This window comes from Mirounga angustirostris, unplaced genomic scaffold (assembly GCF_029215605.1).
Source record: "Mirounga angustirostris isolate CCGP_5_RB_7025 unplaced genomic scaffold, mMirAng1.0.hap1 SCAF_11, whole genome shotgun sequence".
NCBI classification, from domain to species: domain Eukaryota; kingdom Metazoa; phylum Chordata; class Mammalia; order Carnivora; family Phocidae; genus Mirounga; species Mirounga angustirostris.
Window position 1 is genome coordinate 62183904 of NW_026991719.1, and position 21988 is coordinate 62205891.

Sequence of the window (21988 nt, forward strand, 5' to 3'; positions counted from 1 at the left end):
AAGACCTAAATGTGAGACAGGAATCCATCAAAATCCTAAAGGAGAACACAGGCAGCAACCTCTGTGACCTGGCCACAGCAACTTCTTGCTAGACATGTCTCCAAAGGCAAGGGAAACAAAAAGCAAAAATGAACTATTAGGACTTCATCAATATAAAAAGCTTTTGCACAGCAAAGGAAACAGAAAAAGTAAACGACAACCTACAGAATGGGAGAAGATATTTGCAAATGTCTTATCAGATAAAGGGCTAGTATCCAAAAACTATAAAGAACTTCTCAAACTCAACACCCCAAAAAACAAATAATCCAGTCAAGAAACGGGCAGAAGACATGAACAGGCATTTCTGCAAAGAAGACATCCAAATGGCCAACAGACACATGAAAAAATGCTCAACATCACTCAGCATCAGGGAAATTCAATTCAAAACCACAATGAGATACCACCTCACACCAGTTAGAATGGCTAGAATTAACAACTCAGGAAACAACAGATGTTGGTGGGGATGTGGAGAAAGGAGACCCCTCTTATACTGTTGGTGGGAATGCAAAGTGGTACAGCCATTCTGGGAAACAGTATGCAGGTTCCTCAAAAAGTTAAAAATAGAGCTACCCTTTGACCCAGCAGTTACACTACTAGGTATTTATCCAAAGGATACAAACATAGTGGTCAAGGGGCACATGCACCCCAATGTTTATAGCAGCAATGTTTACAATAGCCAAAATATGGAAAGAGCCCAGATATTCATCAGCAGATGAATGGATAAAGAAGATGTGGTATACAGTGTGATAGTACTCAGACAACAAGAATGAAATCTTACTATTTGCAACAACATCAATGCAACTAGAGGATATTATGCTAAGTTAAATAAGTCAGTCAGAGAAAGACAAATATATGATTTCATTCATATGTGGAATTTAAGAAATAAAACAGATAAACATAGCGGAAGGGAGGGAAAAATAAAATAAGACAAAATCAGAGACAGAGACAAACCATATGAGACTCTTGACTCCAGGAAGCAAACTGAGGGTTGCTGGGGCAAGGGGGAAGGGGGGGCAACTGGGTGATGGGCATTGAGGAAGGCACTTGATGTAATGAGTACTGGGTGTTATATGTAACTGATGAGTAACTAAATTTTACCTCTGAAGCTAATAAAACAAACAAACAAAACTTCTTGTGGCCGGGAGAAGATGGCAGAGTGAGAGGATCCTAAGCTCACCTTGTCCCATGGACACAATGAGTCAGCACCTACATGTATTGCACACTAACTCTGAAAATAACCTGAAGACTGGAGAACAGATCTTACACAGCTAGTCATAGATAGAAGACTACATCAAAAAGGGTAGGAGGCATGGAGATGTGGTTAGAAACCAAACCCCCAGTGCAACTAACCACAAAGAGGAGGAAGAGCAGAAATCAATGAAACAGAAATCAAAAGAAAAGTAGAACAGATCAAGGAACTAGGAGCACAGAGGAGCAAGGCAGTCAATCAGATCCCACAAAGTGCTTCCCTGGCCCTGGGGGCCCACACCGGGAAGATGAGTCCCTATAACATCTTGCTCTGAAAATCAGTGGGTCTGAACTCTGGGAGAGCAAGGAAATAGGAAAATGAGTCCCTGTCCTCAAAGAGTCAGCACACTAAATAACTCAGTCTGAAATATAAATATAAGCAGTAGTTTGAAAAGCACCTGGGGTATACGTGATGGAATTTTATTCACTAATTTTAGGATATGTGCTGGAGGGGCAGGGATCTACAGATTTCTGTGGGAACAAAAGTGCTGGCAGGCACGATTTATATTGCCCTCCCCAGCCTACAGGGTCACACACTTGTGGGAGCCAGTTTAAACACTTTCAACCTACCCTGTTACTGTCACATGCCCAGCCCTGGTGTTCCCCTGTAGACCTGTCCCACTCAACCCACTCACCTTGGCAGGTATCCCTCCAAAGTGGCTCCTGCCCCACCACACCTGGCAGGCAGCCTCAGCTGGAACCTCCAAAGTGACTCCTGCCCTGGGACGGGGAGGAAATAACCACACACAACAGCATCCCTGCAATTCCTAGAGCTGAGCCTCTTAGATGACTATGCAAAGAGCCAGCCCTGCCCTTCCCTGCATCTGCAGCTATCACAGAACCTAGCTGTAGACAACCAGGGTTGGGGCCAGACCCACCCAACAGCAAGCCCGTGAGTGCTGCAGCAGGGCCTCTGAACAGTGTGGGAAGAAAACCCTGCCTGGTGCAGCTGCAGTAAGTGAAGGAGGTCACTGAAGCCAGATTGGCTGAGGGCCAGCCCTGCCCACCAGCATGCCCACAGTCATCATAGCTCATCCACAACAGGAGGGCACATGCAGCTCACACAGGAAGCACCTGGTTCTGGTGAACAGGGGTGGTTGTGCTGCAGGGCACCATGAGGCCTCTTCTACACAAGGCCACTACTTTCAAGACTAGGAGATGTAGTTGACCTACCTAATACACATTAACAAACACAGAGAAATAGACAAAACAAGGAGACAGAGGAATGTGTCCCAAATAAAAGAACAAGGCAAAATCACAGAAAAAGAGTGAAACAAAGAGGACATAAGCAGTATGCCCAATAAAGAATTCAAAGTAATGGTCGTAAATGTATTCACTGGACTTGAGAAAAGAGTGGATGAACTCAGTGAGAACTTCAACACAGAGATAAAAAAATATAAAAAAAAAGAACCAGACATAAGCGACTGCCTTCAGCTCAGGTCATGATCCTGGAGTCACGGGATCGAGTCTGCTTCTCCCTCTGACCCTCCCCCTCTCATGCTCTCTCCTTCTCACTCTCAAATAAATAAATAAAATCTTAAAAAAAAAAAAAAGAACCAGACAGAGCTGAAAAACACAATAACTGAATTAAAAAATACATTAGAGGGAATCAACAGCAGATTGGGAGACACAGAAGAATGGATCAGCAATCTGGAAGACAGGGTAATAGAAAGGAACAAAACTGAACAGGAAGAAAGATAAAAGAGTAATTAAGAAAGAGAACAGCTTAAGGGACCTCTATGACATCATCAAGTGTAATAACATTTGCATTATAAGGATACCAGAAGGAGAAGAAAGAGAGAAGGGGCAGAAAAAATTATTTGAAGAAATAATAGCTGAAAACTTCTCTAATATGGGGAAGGACTAGGAAGCACATCCAGGACTAGGAAGCACATCCAGGTCTAGGAAGCACAGAAAGTCCAAAACAAGATGAACCCAAGTAGATCTACACAAAGACACATAATAATTAAAATGACAGAAATCGGGGTGCCTGGGTGGCTCAGTCATTAAGCGTCTGCCTTTGGCTCAGGTCACAATCCCAGGGTCCTGGGATCGAGCCCTGCATCAGGTTCCCTGCTCAGCGGAAGGCCTGCTTCTCCCTCTCCCATGCCCCTGCTTGTGTTCCCTCTCTCTCGCTGTTTTTCTCTCTGTCAAATAAATAAATATCTTTTAAAAAAATAAAAAATAAAGTGACAGAAATTAATAATAAAGAATTTTAAAAGCAGCAAAAGAAACAAAAACAGTTACATACTAGGGAAACCCAATAAGGCTACTAGCTGATTTTTCATCAGAGACTTTGCAGGCCAGAAGGGAGTGGCATGATATATTCAAAGTGCTGAAAGAAAAAAAACCTACAACCAAAAATACTCTACTGGGCAAGTTTATCAACAGAACTAAAGAACAGATAAAGAGTTTCTGAGATAAAAAGAAGTTAAAGAGGGCGCCTGGGTGGCTCAGTTGCTTAAGCCTGCCTTCGGCTCAGGTCATGATCCTGGAGTCCCTGGATCCAGTCCCGCATCGGGCTCCCTGCTCAGCAGGGAGTCTGCTTCTCCCTCTGACCCTCCCCCCTCTCATATGCTGTCTCTCTCATTCTCTCTTTCTCAAATAAATAAATAAAAATCTTTAAAAAAAAAAAAAGAAGTTAAAGAGGTCCATCATGACTAACCCAAACTTACGATGAATGATGAGGGAATTCTTTAAGTGGAAAAAGGCCATAACTAGAAGTAAGAAAAGTATAAAATGAGGAAATTTCAATGGTGAAAGCAAAAATATAGTAAAGGCAGTAGATTACTCACTTATAAAGCCAGCATGGAAGTTAAAACACAAAAGAAGTAAAATCAATTATATCTACAAAAATTACTCAAGGGTTACACAAAAACTTAAAAAAATGTAAAACAGGACATCATAACCCAAGCATTACACTAGACAAATCCATCAAACCACAAGGGAAGAGAAGAAAATAAGGAAAGGAGAATATAAAGACAACCAGAAAAAATTAACAAATGGCAATAAGTACATACCTATCAATAATTACTTTAACTGGACTAAATGCTCTAATCAAAAAATATATGGTAACTGAATGGATTAAAAAAAAAACAAGAACAATCTATGTGCTGCCTACAAGATACTCATTTCAGACCTAAAGACACACACAGACTGAAAGTAAAGGAGTGGAAAAGATATTCCATGAAAATGGAAGCAGGAAAAAAATCCAGGTATACTTAATTCAGAGAAAATAGACTTAAAACAGAAGACTGTAAAAAGACATTACATAATGATAAAAAGATCAACCTAACAAGAGAATATAACAATTATAAATATGCACCCAACATAGGAGCACCTAAATAAATGAAACAAACATTAACAGATATAAAGGGAGAAACTGACAGTAATGCAATAATAGTAGGGGATGTTAACATCCCACTGACATCAATGGATAGACCACTCAGACAGGGGGCATCTGGGTGGCTCAATCGTTAGGCGTCTGCCTTCCGCTCTGGCCATGATCCCAGAGTCCTGGTACCGAGCCCCGCATCGGGCTCCCTGCTTGGCTGGAGGCCTGCTTCTCCCTCTCCCACTCCCCCTGCTTGTGTTCCCTCTCTCTCTCTCTCTCTGTCAAATAAATAAATAAATAAATCTTTAAAAAATTAAGATCACTCAGACAGATAATCAATAAAAAAACAGTAGCTTTGAATGACACATTAGACCAGATGGACTTAACAGACATATATAGAACATTTTATCTAAAAAAACCCCAGCAGAATACACATTCTTTTCAAGTGCACATGGAATATTCTCCTAAACAGATAATAAATTAGGCTAGACACGAGTCTCAAAATTTAAGACTATTGGAATCATATCAAGCATCTTTTCTTGTTTTTAATTTAAATTCAATTTGCCAACATATAGTACATCATTAGTCTTGATATAACGTTCAATGATTCATTAGTTGTGTCTAACACCCAGTGCTCATCACATCACGTGCCCTCCTCAATGCCCATCACCCAGTTACGCCATCCCCCCACCCACCTCCCTTTCCGCAACCCTCAGTTTGTTTCCCAGAGTCAAGAGTCTCTCAGGGTTTGTCTCCTTCTCTGATTTCTTCCCAGTTTTCCCTCCCTTCCCCTATTGTCCTCTGCACTATTTCTTATATTCCACATATGAGTGAAACTATAATGATAACTGTCTTTCTCTGATTGACTTATTTCACTTAGCATCATACCCTCCAGTTCCATCCATGTTGATGTAAATGGTAGGTATTCACCCTTTCTGATGGCTGAGTAATATTCCATTGTATATATTCAAGCATCTTTTCAATCACAATGGTATGAAAGTAGAAATCAATTACAAGAAAAAACTAGGAAAAAACACAAAGACATGGAACCTAAAAAAATATGCCACCAAACAACTAATGAGTTAACAAAAAAGTTGAAAAGGAAACTGAAGAATATATGGAGACAAATGAAAATCAAAAAATAACAGTCCAAAATCTTTGGGACACAGTAAAAGCAATTCCAAGTGGGAAATTTATGGCAATAAAGACCTACCGAAAGAAATAAAAAAAAGAAAAATCAATCTAACCTTCACTTAAAGGAACTAGAAAAAGAAGAGCCACAAAAGCCCAAAGTTAGTAGAAGAAAGTAAATAATTAAGATTAGAGCAGAAATAAAGATATAATAAAGACTAAAAAAAAGACAATAGAAAAGATCAATGAAACCAAGAGCTGGTTTTCTGAAAAGATGAAAAAAATTGATAAACCTTTATCAGACTCATCAACACAAGAAGAGAGGATGCAAATATATAAAATCAGAAATGAAAGAGGAGAAATAAAAACCAAAACCACAGAAATACAAAGGATTATGAAAGAATATTATTGAAAATTATAGGCTGTCCAAAGACAACCAAAGAAAAAACTGATAAATTTGTAGAAATGTACAATCTTCCAAAGTGCATCAGGAAAAAATAGAAAATTAGTAATGAAATTAAAATGGTCATCAAAAAAAAACCCTCCCAACAGTGGCGTCTGGGTGGCTCAGTCGGTTAAAGCGACTGCCTTCTGCTCAGGTCATGATCCCACAGTACTGGGATTGAGCCCCATGTCGGGCTCCCTGCTCAGCTGGGAGTCTGCTTCTCCCTCTCCCTCTGCCCACCCCCTTGCTTGTGCATGCATGCTCACTTTCTCTCTCTCAAATAAAAAAATAAAATCTTAAAAAAATTCCCTCCTAACAAAGAGAAATCCAGGACCAGATGGCTTAACAGGTGAATTTTACACCAAACATTTAAAAAAGCATTAATACCTATTCTTAAAATATTCCAAAAAATAGAAGAGGAAGGAAATCTTCCAAATTTACTTACTCTATAAGGCCAGCATTACCCTGAACGAAAACCAGATTAAAGACACTACAATAAAGAAAACTACAGTCCAGTATCTCTGATAAACACAGACACAAAAATCTTCAACAAAATATTACCAAACTGAATTCAACAATGCATTAAAAGGATCATTCACCACAATCAACTGGAATTTATTCTAGGGATGCAAGGATGATTCCATATTCACAAATCAACGTAATACATCATATTAACAAGAGGATGGATTAAAAACTATGTAATAATCTCGGGGTGCCTGGGTGGCTCAGTCGTTAAGCATCTGCCTTCGGCTCAGGTCATGATCCCAGGGTCCTGGGATCAGGCCCTGCATCGGGCTCCCTGCTCAGTGGGAAGCCTGCTTCTCCCTCTCCCACTCCCTCTGCTTGTGTCCCCTCTCTCACTATGTCTGTCTCTGTCAAATAAAGAAAATCTTAAAAAAACAAAAACAAAACAACTATGTGATAATCTCAACAGATGCAGAAAAAGCATCTGAAATATACATCTGTTCACGACGGAAACTCTCAGCAAAGTGGCTTTAGAGGGAACATACCTCCACATAATAAAGGCCATATATGAAAAACCCACAGCAAACATAGTCAATGGTGAAATTAACTAAAAGTTTTTCCTCTAAGATCAGCAACAAGTTAGGGATATCCACTCTTGTCACTTTCATTCAACACAGTACTGGAAGTCCCAGCCACAGCAATGAGACATGAAGAAGAAATAAAAGATATCCAGGGCACCTGGGTGGCTCGGTCAATTAAGTGTCTGCCTTTGGCTTGGGTCATGATTTCAGGGTCCTGGGATTGAGTCCAGAGAGTCTGCTTCTCCCTCTGCCCCTCCTCCCCCCACTCATGTGTGCTCTCTCTTCCGCAAAAAAAAAATAAAATCTTAAAAAAAAAGAAATAAAATATATCCAAATTGGTAAGAAGTAAAACTGTTACTATTTTCAGAGGACATGATACTATATATAGAAAAACTTAAAGACCCCACCAACAATATATCAGTACTAGTAATGAATTCAGTGATGTTGTAGAATACAAAATATACAGAAATCTGTTGCATTTCTATACACTAATAGCTAAGTAGCAGAAAGAAAAATTAAGAAAACAATCCCATTTACAATTATACCAAAAAGAATAAAATACCTAGGAATAAATACAACCAAGGAGGTGAAAGACCTTTACTCTGAAAACTATAACACACTGGTGAAAGAAATTGAAGACAACACAAATGGAAAAATATACCATGCTCAATGACTGGAAGAGTATTGTTAAAATGTCCATACTACCCAAAGCAATCTACAGATTCAATGCAATCCCTATCAAAATACCAACAGCATTTACCACAGAACTAGAACAAATACCCCTAAAATTTGTATGGAACCACAAAAGACCCCAAATAGCCAAAGCAATCTTGAGAAAGAAGAACAAAGCTGGATATATCACAATCCCAGATTTCAAGATATACTACAAGGTTAGGTAATCAAAACATTATGGTACATATACATATATAGACACATAGATCAATGGAAGAGAATAGAGAGCCCAAAAATAAACCCAGGCTTATATGGTCAATGAGTCTATGACAAAGGAGGCTAGAATATACAAAGGGGAAAAGACAGTCTCTTCAATAAATCGTGCTGGTAAAACTAGACAGCTACATGAAAATGAAACTAGACCACTTTCTTACATCATATACGAAAATAAACTTAAAATGGATTAAAGACCTAAATGTGAGACATGAAACCATGTATCTAAAGGAAAACATACACACTAATTTCTTGGACATTGGCCATAGAAACATATTTATGTATATATCTCCTCAGGCAAGGGAAATTAAATAAAAAATAAATTATTGGACTATACCAAAATAAAAAGCTTTTGCATAGTGAAAGAAACCAACAAAATGAAAAGGCAACCTACTGAATAGAAGATATCTGCAAATGACATATACAGTAAGGGGTTAATATCCAAACTATATAAAGAACTTACATAACTCAACACCAAAAAGAACCAAACAATCCAATTTAAAAATGGGCAGAGACGGGGCGCCTGGGTGGCTCAGTCGTTAAGCGTCTGCCTTCAGCTCAGGTCATGATCCCAGGGCCCTGGGATCGAGTCCCACATCGGGATCCCTGCTCAGCAGGAAGCCTGCTTCTCCCTCTCCCACTCCCCCTGCTTGTGTTCCTGTTCTCGCTATCTCTGTCAAATAAATAAAATCTTAAAAAAAATAAAAATAAATAAATAAAAATGGGCAGAGAACCTGAATAGACATTTTTCCAAAGAAGACATACAGATGGCCAACAGATACATGAAAAGATGCTCAACATCACTAATCATCAGGGACATGCAAATCAAATCCATAATGAGATATCACCTCACACCTGTCAGGATGGCTCAAATAAAAAAGACAAGAAATAACAAGTGTTGGTGAAGATGTGGATAAAAGAGAACCCTTGTGCACTGTTGGTGGAAATGTAAATTGGTGCAACCAGTATGGAAAACGGTATGAAGCTTCCTCAAAACATTAAAAATGGAAATATCACATGATCCAGGAATTGCACTATTGAGTATTTACCTAAAGAAAATGAAAACACTAGCTAGAAAGGATATATGCATTCCTATTTATTGCAGAGACATCTATAATAGCCAAAATATAGAAGCAACCCACATGTCCATCGATAGATTAATGGATAGAAAAGATATGACATGTATGCATGTATGTACACACACACACACACACACATATTACTCAGTCATAAAAAAGAATGAAATTTTGCCATTTATGACAACATGGATGGACCTAGAGGGTATTATGCTAAGCGAAATAAGTCAGACAGAGAAAGACAAATACCATATGATATCACTTATATGTGGAATCTAAAAAACACACCCACAAACAAACAGACTCAGAAATACAGAGAACAAACGTGGTTAGTTGCCAGAGGGAAGGGCGGATGCGCAAAATAGGTGAAGGGGATTGAGAGGAACAAACTTCTGGTTATAAAGTAAGTCACAGAAATGTAAAGTATAGCACAGTGTATACAGTCAATAATATTGTAATAACCTTTTGTGGTAATGGATGGTGACTACCCTTATCATGTTGAGCACTAAGTAATGTATGGAACTGTCAAATCACTATGTTGTACACCTGAAAGCAATATAACATTATATACCCAGTATACTTAGATAACAATGAATATATAAATAAAACTTCTTGTGGCTATTGAAAAAGATATATTCCACTTTATCTATAGTTAACTTATCCTTACTTAATAAAATAAGCCAAAGATCTTACCATCTGAAATACATCAGAGCCTTCATCAAAATCCACCATAGCAAAAAATATCCTGTTGGTAAATGCACTGGAGTATCGCCAGGAGTTTGCCAGGATCTGGAATTCTTCATCAGCTTGCCTGGATACAATCAGATTTGTGAAGATAACATATAAAACACTTTTAAAAGCAATCTAATTTATCAGCAGTAAAACAGAGCCAAAGAGGGGCGCCTGGGTGGCTCAGTTGGTTAAGCGACTGCCTTCGGCTCAGGTCATGATCCTGGAGTCCCGGGATCGAGTCCCGCATCAGGCTCCCTGCTCAGCGGGGAGTCTGCTTCTCCCTCTGACCCTCCTCCCTCTCATGCTCTCTATCATTCTCTCTCTCATTCAATAAATAAATAAATAAAAATCTTAAAAAAAAAAAAAAAACAGAAACGAAGCAATAGCAGTTTTTCCAATTGGGGAAATATTTTGAGAGATATAGAGACAGAGACAGAGAGGGAGAGGGAGAGAGAGAGAAACAAACACCAGTCAGGTTCTGCTGACAGGGTTAGGACAAACCTTGGAAAATATTGCCATTGTTTTGGCATAAGAGAAGCCTTATCCTAAGTGTTGGGGATTTCAACAGAAAGTAGTTACTTGACTAAGCTTCACACTTTGTGCTTGTTTCTTATCTCAAAGCTCTTTAAGTAGTCATTGGTAAAATCCAGCTAACTGTACAATTTTTTTTAAAGATTTTATTTATTTATTTGAGAGAGAGAATGAGATAGAGAGAGCATGAGAAGGGGGAGGGTCAGAGGGAGAAGCAGACTCCCTGCTGAGCAGAGAGCCCAATGTGGGACTCGATCCCGGGACTCCAGGATCATGACCTGAGCCGAAGGCAGTCGCTTAACCAACTGAGCCACCCAGGTGCCCCAACAATTTTTAATACCCTAAATTTAAGTGTTCAAAGACAAGGTTTAAGTATTTCCAGAGAAAGTAGACTATAATAGTAACCCATTTTATAAATCTAACATATAACATGCTATTATTTAGTAAATAAAAATACAGTCAGATGAATTATTAGGGTGAAAGATAAAAAGAATCTAGGGAATTGAGATTAATTGAAACCTCAAGTCATGTTTGACTTTTTCCTTATTGCCCGTATGCTTTCAGTTTCCAAGATGTGATAATTCTTCATTTGTGATTATCTTTTAACTCCAACCCTTCCCATTTATTTATTTTTTAAGATTTTTATTTATTTATTTGACAAAGAGAGACACAGCGAGAGAGGGAACACAAGCAGGGGGAGTGGGAGAGGGAGAAGCAGGCTCTCCGCTGAGCAAGGAGCCCGATGCGGGGCTCGATCCCAGGACCCTGGGATCATGACCTGAGCCGAAGGCAGACGCTTAACCGACTGAGCCACCCAGGCGCCCTACCTTCCCATTTATTTTTATTGCTATCAGCTAAAGGCAGATGTTTAATATCTGACATTAGAATATTAAAATACTGACTCTAGTTTCTCCTCTTCCAATCATTCTTATGCTGCAATATACATCAGTCTTCTTAAATTACTACTTTTTTGAAACTCCTACTCTTCTCCGAAGCCATTGTTGTTTTTCTCCTACCTTCAGAACAGTCTCCACGCTTTTTCACTGGTTATTCAAGGTTCTTTATCATCCAGTTCCAATAAGGCATCTAACTTTTACGTAGCCTTACTACTAATCAATATAAAACAGGATCTCTTAATTCCAGCATTTTATTTACCACCATCTCTGTGCCCTTACACACATCTTTACTTCTAACCAAAATATCCCACTTCTATCTAAATCTGATCCATCTGTATAGCCCTAATACAAATCCTTTCTTCTCCATTAGACCAACCCTAATCTTCCTGTTATATGTCCTCCCTGAAATTTTATAGTATTTATTATGCACATAACCCATTTGGTACTTAGTTATAAATTGCCTTATATTGCCAGCTAAATTTTCACATGTGGAACTCATTTCCCTAGCCATATAAGGTAGGGCATCTTATACTTCTCATCCTGATAGCACCAAATATATAGTATTATACACATTGCTGTTAATTTTTATTTTTTGAATGAGTTTAGGAAAATGCGAGCTAATTTTAAATTCGGTCTTATAGAAAGTAAGATACTAATAAAAACTTAGGTTAATAATAAATGTCATTAATTTGCATTTAATACAGAATTATGAAGGAGTTTGTATTTGTTCCCTAACATTTTTGTATACTCCTGATTGCTGAAATGACTAAATTGTGATTCTAGATTTTAAGTTTATGCATAATTAATACCTACTAACCAGCATATGTACTCAAAAATAAGTACTCTGGGATCAAATACCTTGACTATCTCCTACCTCTGAGGGGAAAATCCTTTAAGAAAAGTTAGCAAGTCTTGGGGTAACGTAATGCATATTCTTAAAAAAAACTGTCTAATCCTTCACATGGACCCACAGGCTGTCAGAACTTGGGAAGCCTTCAAGATTTTACTAAATTGGTTCTTCACCAGGTAGCTCTGTCATTTTATTTAACGTGAATTCCCAGATCACACATATTGATCTAAAAATATAAGTTAAAAAAATACCAAAAAGCAAAAGCTATTCTATTTTTTAGTACCCACTACTTTAAATTTTGTTTTAAAGAAATATAGTCCTGGGACACCTGGGTGGCTTAGTTGGTTAAGCATCTGCCTTCAGCTCAGGTCACGATCCCAGAGTCCTGGGATCGAGTCCCATATTGGGCTCCTTGCTCAATGGGGAGCCTGCTTCTCCCCCTGCCTGCTGCTTCTCCCTCTGCCTGCCGCTTCCTCTGCTTGTGCTCGCTCTTGCGCTGTCTCTGACGAATAAATAAAATCTTAAAAAAATAAAATAAAGAAATATAGTCCTTTTGTTTAAAGAAATATCAATCTTTGTTCCTAAGATTACTCAAACAGTAAAATAAAATCAATAAACCATTGTTTGATGAAAGTTTAAGTGAGATTAGTCTCCATTTCCAAGGTTTTCAATCACTACAAAATAATCTAGAAAAAAGAAAACATCTCTAAATCATACATCTTTATTTTCTAAAAATGTTCTCCTGTAATTCCAAATTTGGATGTAGCTACCATTATTGCATTAACAATTATCTCTAGCTTTGCATAGACCAGTTAAAAGATTTTGGAACCTATTTCTTCATAAATGAGAGAATACTTGCTTTACTTACCTTCTGGGGTTGTTGTATAAAATAAGAGTATGAAACTGAAAGCACTTACAAATAATAAAATACTACATCAATCCTATTGGCATACATTTATATAAATTGATACCAATTTATATGATGATTATTCAGTTTTTAAGTTATTCCTATCATGGCTACCACAATACTTTATCCTTGCTCTTTGTTCCCCCGACTAATGTGGAAACCAAGAAATGACTCTAAGAAAGGGCAGCATGTGTTACTACAGACATCCTAAGTAAGGTATATACAATAATTGTTTATGTGCCCACTGAACTAATTTGGTTCTTCTGGGATTGAGAAACAGTTAAAATCTAATGTTACTTAATTTTTAAGTGTAATTGAAAGTTCATACTTGCACACGACACACTGTCTGTGAAGTTGGAGAGCAGTGAACATGACAATAACGGAGTAGTTTCTTGGTGGGGCTTTAACAAGGCGACGGAACTTGTCTCCATTCATTCTTATTACAGGTCTTTTATTGGTCCATTCCATCAGTTGACTAACCTTTTCTGATAACACCATCTAAAAAAAAAAAAAAGGAAGGAACGTGGTGTTAATGCTCTTAGCATGGCATTTGAAGTTCCTTTTAACTAGGCAACTTACCTAAAACCAAGACTAACACGTAGAGAGGTACACAGAAAATGTGAGAAACCTAAAAATAAAATCTGATAATTGGGCCTGATAATGATAATTATTCTTAAAATTCTATTATTCCATGATGAGATTTAATCATATACTGCCCTGTTGATGTGAATTATTTATTTATACTAATAAATAAAATATAAAATCATAAAACCTTTCATTTGCCAAAGATTCCAAAGAATGTTGAGTTAAACCAGTTAGTTTTGTACACGATTTTGCTTCTTAAAACCAAAACAAAATAAAAACAAAACACACCTATAAAGAAACTGGAGTAGTTGAAACAATCTTTTTTTTTTTTTTTTAAAGATTTTATTTATTTGACAGAGAGAGCACAAGCAGGGGAGTGGCAGGCAGAGGGAGAGGGAGAAGAAGGCTCCCCGCTGAGCAGGGAACCCGATGTGGGACTCGATCCCAGGACCCTGGGATCAAGACCTGAGCCGAAGGCAGACGCTTAACGACTGAGCCACCCAGGCGTCCCAGTTGAAACAATCTTGAAAACACTTGAAAACAAAGAATAAAATGGGAGGATCACTCCTGATTTTAAGGTTTACTATATAGCTATAATAAGCAAGGCAGAGTGGTACTGATGACAGAATAGACTCAGATCAATGGCACAGAAACAGATCTACATTAAGTATAGCCAACTGATTTTTCACAAAGGTGCAAAAACTCAGTAAAGCAAGGCTAGGTTTTCAACAAATAGTGCTGGAGCAATGGGACATCCATAGTCAAAAATAGGAATCTTGAACTAAACTTCATACTTCATACAAAACTTAAACTGGATCACATAAACATAAAAATGAAAACTATGAAAATTTTAGAAAAAAAGAAAAAAGGGGCACATGGCTCGCTCAGTCAGTGGAACATGTGACTCTTGATCTTGGGGTTGTGAGTTCAAGCCCCACACTAGGCATACAGCTTACTTAAAAAATTTTTTGTTTAGGAAAAAGATTAGGAGAGAACATTTAGGATCCTGGGGTAGGGAAAGAGTTCTTAGACCTGAAGCCAAAAAGCATGATTCATAAAAAAGAAAATAAAAAGATAACCTCACCAAAATTAAATTTTTTTTCTCTAGAAAAAACCATCTTAAGAGGAGGAAAAGAGAAGCTACAGAGTGGGAGAAAATATTTTCAAACCACATATCTGACAAAAGATAAGTAGTTATATTTTTAAAAACTATCAAAACTTGGGGTGCCTGGGTGGTTCAGTTGGTTAGGCATCTGACTTTTGATTTCAGCTCAGGTCATGATCTCACGGTCATGGGATCGAGCCCCATGTTGGGCTCTGTGCTCAGTGGGGAGTCTGCTTGAGATTCTCTCCCTCTTCCTCTGTCCCTGTTCATATGCACGTGCTTGCTCTAGTAAATAAGTAAATAAAATCTTTTTTTTTTAATAATAAACTGCTACTTGATGTTCCTGGAATGACTGAGGAATGTGATATATTTTAGATAACTCAAATATAACATCTTAATAATTGAGATACTTTTAAAACATTCCAGTAGTTAATATACAGTGCTATATTAGTTTCAGGTGTACAATACAGTGATTCAACAATTCTTTTTTTGTGTGTGATTCAACAATTCTATACATTACTCAGTGCTCATCAAATTAAGTGTACTCTTAATCCCCTTCACCTATTTTTTTTTCAGATTTGTAAAATCCTGTATTTTTTTTTTATTTTTTATTTTTTCCCCTTCACCTATTTCACCCATCCCCCCAACCACCTCCCCTTTGGCAACCACCTGGTTTGTTCTCTATAGTTAAGAGTCTGCTTTTTGGTTTGTCTTTTTTTCCTTCGTTTGTTTTGCTTATTAAATTCCACATATGAATGAAATCATATGGTATTTGCCTTTCTCTGACTTACTTCACATAGCATTATACTCTCCAGTTCCATCCATGTTGTTGCAAGTGGCAAGATTTCATTCTTATGGCTGAATAATATTCTATTGTATATATATATCCATATTTATCCATTCTTCTATCAATAGACACTTGGGATGCTTCCATAATTTGGCTATTGTAAATAATGCTGTGATAAACATAGGGGTGCATATATCCTTCTGAATTAGTGTTTTTGTATTCTTTGTGTAAATACCCAGTAGTGCGATTACTGGATCATATGGTAATTCTATTTTTAATTTTTTGAGGAACCACCATACTGCCACAGTGGCTGCACCAGTTTGCATTTCCATCAACAGTGCACGAGGGTTCCTTTTTTTCCATATCCTCGCCAACACCTTTTGTTTCTTGTGTTTTTCATTTTAGCCATTCTGACAGGTGTGAGGTGACATCTCATTTATGTTTTGATGTGCATTTCCCTGATGATCAGTGATACTGAGCATCTTTCCATGGAGAGATGTCTATTTTTAATTGGATTATTTGTGTTTTTCTGGTGTTGAGTTATAGAAATTCTTTATATATTCTGGATACTAACCCTTTATTGGATATGTAATTTGCAAATCTCTTCTCCCACTCCATAGGTTGCCTTTAGTTTGCTGATTGTTTCCTTCGCTGGGCAGCAGCTTTTTATCTTAATGAATTCTGAATAGTTTATTTTTGCTTTTGTTTCCCTTGCCTCAGGAGACGTATTTAGAAAAATGTTGCCAAATGTCAGACACATTTTCTAGACATATCTAGGAAAAAAGGCCAATGTCAGAGACTTTACTGTCTGTGCTCTTCTAGGGTTTAATAGTTTCAGGTCTTACATTTAGGTCCTTAATCCATTTTGAGTTTATTTTTGTATGCTATGTAAGAATATGGTCCAGTTTTTCCAACACCATTTGCTGAAGAAACTGTCTTTTTCCCATTGCACATTCTTGCATCCTTTGATGAAGATTAACTGACCATGTAATTGTGGGTTTGTTTCTGGGGTTCCTATACTGTTCCATTGATCAATGTGTCTATTTTTGTGCCAGTGCCATACTGTTTTGATTGTAGCTTTGCAGTACAACTCGAAGCCTGGAATTGTGATACCCCCAGCTTTATTCTTCAAGATTGCTTTTTCTATTCAGGGTCTTTTGTGGCTCCATACAAATTTTAAGATTGTTTATTCTAGTTCTGTGTTAAATGCTGTTAGTACTTTGATGGGGATTACATTAGATCTACAGATTGCTTTGGGTAGCATGGACATTTTAACATTATTTGTTCTTTCTTTCTTTCTTTTTTTTTTTTTAAAGATTTTATTTATTTGCGAGAGAGAATGAGAGACAGCATGAGAGGGAGGTGGGTCAGAGGGAGAAGCAGACTCCCTGCTGAGCAGGGAGCCCGATGTGGGACTCGATCCAGGGACTCCAGGATCATGACCTGAGCTGAAGGCAGTCGCTTAACCAACTGAGCCACCCAGGCGCCCCATTATTTGTTCTTTCAATCCATGAGCATGTAATATCTTTCCAACTGTTTATGTCATCTCCAATTTCATTCATCAATGTTTTATAGTTTTTAGAGTACAGGTCCTAGCCACTTCTTTCACTAGTCCTCTGTCTTCTCTAGTATATGGTTTTATAAAGGAATTTCTCTTTTCTTCACATTTGAGTTGAAAGCTTTCTTGATTGGAGTAAATCTCTAGTACTGAAGAACCTTCTTCCTTAGGGTACCTTTCATTCTTTGTCAAGAGCCCATTGTTTGAGTACTAAAAGCTATGGCTCAGAAATAAAAATTTTGTTTTTCTACAGCATCTTCACTAAGTCACACTATGCACTCCCCAGATATCCCTTTATCTTCCAAAGACAACCTTCAAAAGTAAAGGATTAAAATGTTGCCCATACCCTTTGCGTCCTTCTATTATTTAGTACTTTAAAGTTAAGAACCACAAAGGACTACAGTAGGGAAAAGTAAGAGGTTTATCAAATGAATTATTCAGCAACTAAAAAAAGCAATTGATTTGGAAACAACTATTGCAAATACTTTTTCCACTAACAGCTTTACTAAACATTTATGAAAATATACCCATCCAGTTTTTAATTTGCATTAGATATATTAATTCAAAACAAAATATAGGGCGCCTGGGTGGCTCAGTTGGTTAAGCGACTGCCTTCGGCTCAGGTCATGATCCTGGAGTCCCGGGATCGAGTCCCTCATCGGGCTCCCTGCTTGGCGGGGAGTCTGCTTCTCCCTCTGACCCTCCTCCCTCTCATGCTCTCTGTCTCTCATTCTCTCTCTCTCAAATAAATAAATAAAATCTTTAAAACAACAACAACAACAACAACAACAAAAAAAACAAAATATAGGCTTGCTATGGAAAAACATTAACTGTATAAGGAAGGACTTTTATAATAAATTTCCCCCCTTTCTGGACATTATTTTTCGACTCAAATAAAACAAAACAAAAAAAAGCAATTATTCACAATTAAAATACTTACCAGCAAAGTAAGCTTGAACTCTCTGTGCTCTTAAAACATTTTAATTAGTATGACCACAAAATAATCCCAACAGGAAGTCAATTAATATCTCTAATCTTGTTAGCAATAATCAAGTATGATGAACATTTTAGGCCTATAAAGAATTAAGAGGGCCAAGAAAAGGCAGTGACACAATAGTTTAATTTCACTCTACCTGCTTGCATAATATTTATCTAAATTAGCTCTAGTAAACTAGATTAAGTCTTAACAACTACAAATTCTCCTACTGCCCCTGAACATCTCTCATGAAAAATAGCATACAGGAATCCATTATCATTTAAAGCTAAAATCTGATCCTGCCATTAAGATTTCTTCTGAATTTCAGAAGTAATAAAGCTAAACATCACCAGTATGAATTCCTCTAAAATGCACCTCCTTCCCCTTTCCCCAAACTTATTTGACTGTATCTGTGTTCTACACCATCAGGGTTTATTTATAAAAATTCTTGGTATTTTTAGCTTTCTTAATCATCCACTTGTTTTCAGACATTAGTAAAATAAGAGTCCTGGTTAAGCAATACATTTCCAACTCCATCCTTAAATTAAGAGTGACACTGAACAGATCTGGAAACACATCTGGCAGATAACGACTGAAGGAGACAGACAGAGAGCAGAGAGCATTTTTAATCCTTAAATGTCATCTGCTCCATTCTCAGTGTACCTACTTTCTGGACAGGGATAAAATACATTCTCTCCCCTCTCCTTGATGTTTTAGTTTTAGGGGGTACTTCATTTGTTTTGCAACTGCTCCTGGGCCTTTGATTCTTAGTAATAAGGTATTTTCTAAAGAATCACAGAGACTTTTTTGTACATGTGACAATTTCATTTGTCAGTTTTCAAAGCAAGGTCAGAAAATGTAGAAGTTTTTCCAACAATAACCTGCCTTGTCAAAATATGCAGTAATTCTACTTTCTGAATATCCGTAAGAACATCACAAAAAAGATCAACCAAAAAATATTTTACTACCACAGAGGAACACAATCTTATTTTCTAATATTCATCTAATGTCTTCTACATGCAAGGGGTGGCATTAGACACTTTACAGCCCTCATTTAATTTTCACAATATGCAAACAGGCATTTTTGCATTCTACTGATAAAATGAAACTCAGCAACTGGCTAAGGATCATTAGGGTTGCATTAACATATATGCTCTTTAAAATTTTACAAAATTTTTTTGAAAACTGAGAAAAGGGTGGAAATTTATCATCCTAGCATTATTATGATCATTTTTTTAAAGATTTATTTATTTATTTAATTGAGAGAGAGAGAGAGAGAGAGAGCGTGAGGGGGAACACAAGTAGGGGGAGTGGGCGAGGGAGAAGCAGGCTTCCAGCTGAGCAGAGAGCCCGATGCGGGGCTCGATCCCAGGACCCTGGGATCATGACCTGAGCCGAAGGCAGTCGCTTAACCAACTGAGCCACCCAGGTGCCCCTATTATGATCATTTTTATTAGGTTTCAGTATGCTATGTGCATTCACTGTTTTCCATATTTCATTTTATTTCTCTATTACAGATTCCCAGAAGTAGACCAAGATATATAGATCATTTTATCAAAGGCCATGCTTTTTCATTTTTATCATGCTGCCTTCCTAAAACGACACCAGATGCAAGGACAAACAACTTCCCTTCTACCACAGGGGATATAATTCATCATAAAAATAAAACAAGTCATTTCAAAAGAAGTCTTTGTGACCTAGCAAAGAGCTTTGAGTTTGGAGTGGGAGCAGGGGCGGAATCCCAGCTCAGTCTCTAGAGCTGTCTTCTTTGGGCAAGTCCCCAATAATCTCTCTTGTTCAACATCAGTCCCCTCTTCCCTCATCTTTCTAAAGGGGTTAATACTTACTCTGCAGGGTTATTGTGAGGATTATAGATAAAACCATTGTGCCTGGCATGTAGAAGGCATTGAATAAATATTAGAGAATAAGTCAATGTTCCCGTGAAAACACTATTGTAGGTATAAATAATCAGGTAAGTAGAATAGCATTACATTCCGGGGCGCCTGGGTGGCTCAGTTGGTTGGGCGACTGCCTTCGGCTCAGGTCATGATCCTGGAGTCCCTGGATCGAGTCCCGCATCGGGCTCCCTGCTTGGCAGGGAGTCTGCTTCTCCCGCTGACCCTCCCCCCTCTCATGTGCTCTCTCTCATTCTCTCTCTCTCAAATAAATAAATAAAATCTTAAAAAAAAAAAAAAAGAATAGCATTACATTTAACAATAGACAACCAGGACGAACTGGAGTGATTTTTAATTATAGTATTTTAAGAAAAGTGTCTAATTTTTTTTATTTATTTGTCAGAGAGAGAGAGAGAGGGTGCACAAGCCAGGGGTTGGGGGGAGAGGAAGAGGGAGAAGTAGGCTCCCTGCTGAGCAGGGAGCCTGATGCAGGACTAGATCCCAGGACCCCGAGATCATGACCTGAGCTGAAGGCAGACGCTTAACCAACTGAGCCACCCAAGCATCCCGAAAAGTGTCTTTTTAAAAGGAATACTTAAAGATTATAAGCCCAGGCATCAACCTATTTAAAGCCACATCTACTATGGTGGATAGACCTGGGAATTAAAAAAAAAAAATGTTTTCAAAAATTGACCAAAAGAAGTATTCTACAACAGAACACCTATATTTTAAAATTGTCTCTAAGTAGTATCACAGTAATCTTTTTTTAAAGATTTATTTTTATTTATTTTTTAAGATTTTATTTATTTGAGAGAAAGAGCGAGCAAGAGAGAGAGCAGGAGCTGGGGTAAGGTACAGAGGGGAGGGGAGAAGCAGACGCTCCTGCTGAGCAGGGAGCCCGACGTGGTATTTGATCCCAGGACCCTGGGATCATGACCTGAGCCAAAGGCAGACGCTCAACTGACTGGGCAACCCAGGTGCCCCTTAAAGATTTATTTTTATTTGAGAAAGAGAGAAATGTGTGTGCAAGCAGGGTGGGGGAATGGGGGAGAGGCAAAGGGGGAGGGAGAGAGAGGATCCTGAAACAGATTCCCTGCTGAGCAGGGAGCCCGAAGCGGTGTTTGATCCCAGGACCCTGACATCATGACCTGAGTACTAGAAGCAGCACAAAATGTACAGGAACTAGCATAAAACTGACTGACCTCGAGTTTTAGTCCTTGTTCTCCAACAAGTAACTGTGTAAGCTTAGGACTCAGTTTTCTTCATCCATAAAATCAGGGAGCATAAATAATATAAATAATTGTGAGTAATCCTGAAAGCTCTAAGAGCATATGGCTCTAAGTCATAAATGTTTCAAAACACAATGTTAAAATTTCTTTGCTTGGATTGCTTAATGGTAAGGAAAGAATACTCTATCTCCTCTACTTGCCACAGTCAGTAAATTCCACAAAGACAGAATCTTAGTTTTGTTCACTTATGCATACCAAGCTTCTACAACAGTGCTTGGCATGTTTGATATTTGTAAATGATTGAAAATGGTTTAAGAGCCTCCAACCCAGCAAATTGCTTTGAATCAATTATTTGGACAATGTCATAAACCTGGCTTAGTTTAGCTTTTCAGTTTAATTCTCACATTCCTGAAGCGAAAATGCTACAAACGTATAGCTCTCAGACGTCTATAAGGGAGTTACATCTACTGACAGCAGAAAGATTCAAGAAATTCTACCCCCGGACCTAGAGTCAAACTTCCCCTACCACCTGATGGGGCCCCTACTCAAAGTAGTGTCAAAACTCTCAGCTATGTACACGCACAGGCCTATAGAAGCCAGGTTGTCATCTACCCCACCCCTCTCAGGCTCTACATCCCTAGAAGACAAGGAGTTACAGTTTCTTCTCTCGCGA

At 38.1% G+C, this 21988-nt stretch overlaps 1 protein-coding gene across 1 annotated transcript in view; it reads right to left on the reverse strand.

The window, feature by feature from the left end:
• Positions 1-21988, reverse strand: part of MAGT1 (magnesium transporter 1) — a 58810-nt gene that overhangs the window by 36516 nt on the left and 306 nt on the right. The window contains exons 2-3 of the mRNA XM_045879817.3: positions 13509-13678; positions 9958-10075 (exon numbers count right to left, since the gene is read on the reverse strand). Coding sequence (XP_045735773.1) covers positions 9958-10075; positions 13509-13678 — 288 coding nt within the window. The remainder of the gene's footprint in view (positions 1-9957; positions 10076-13508; positions 13679-21988) is intronic.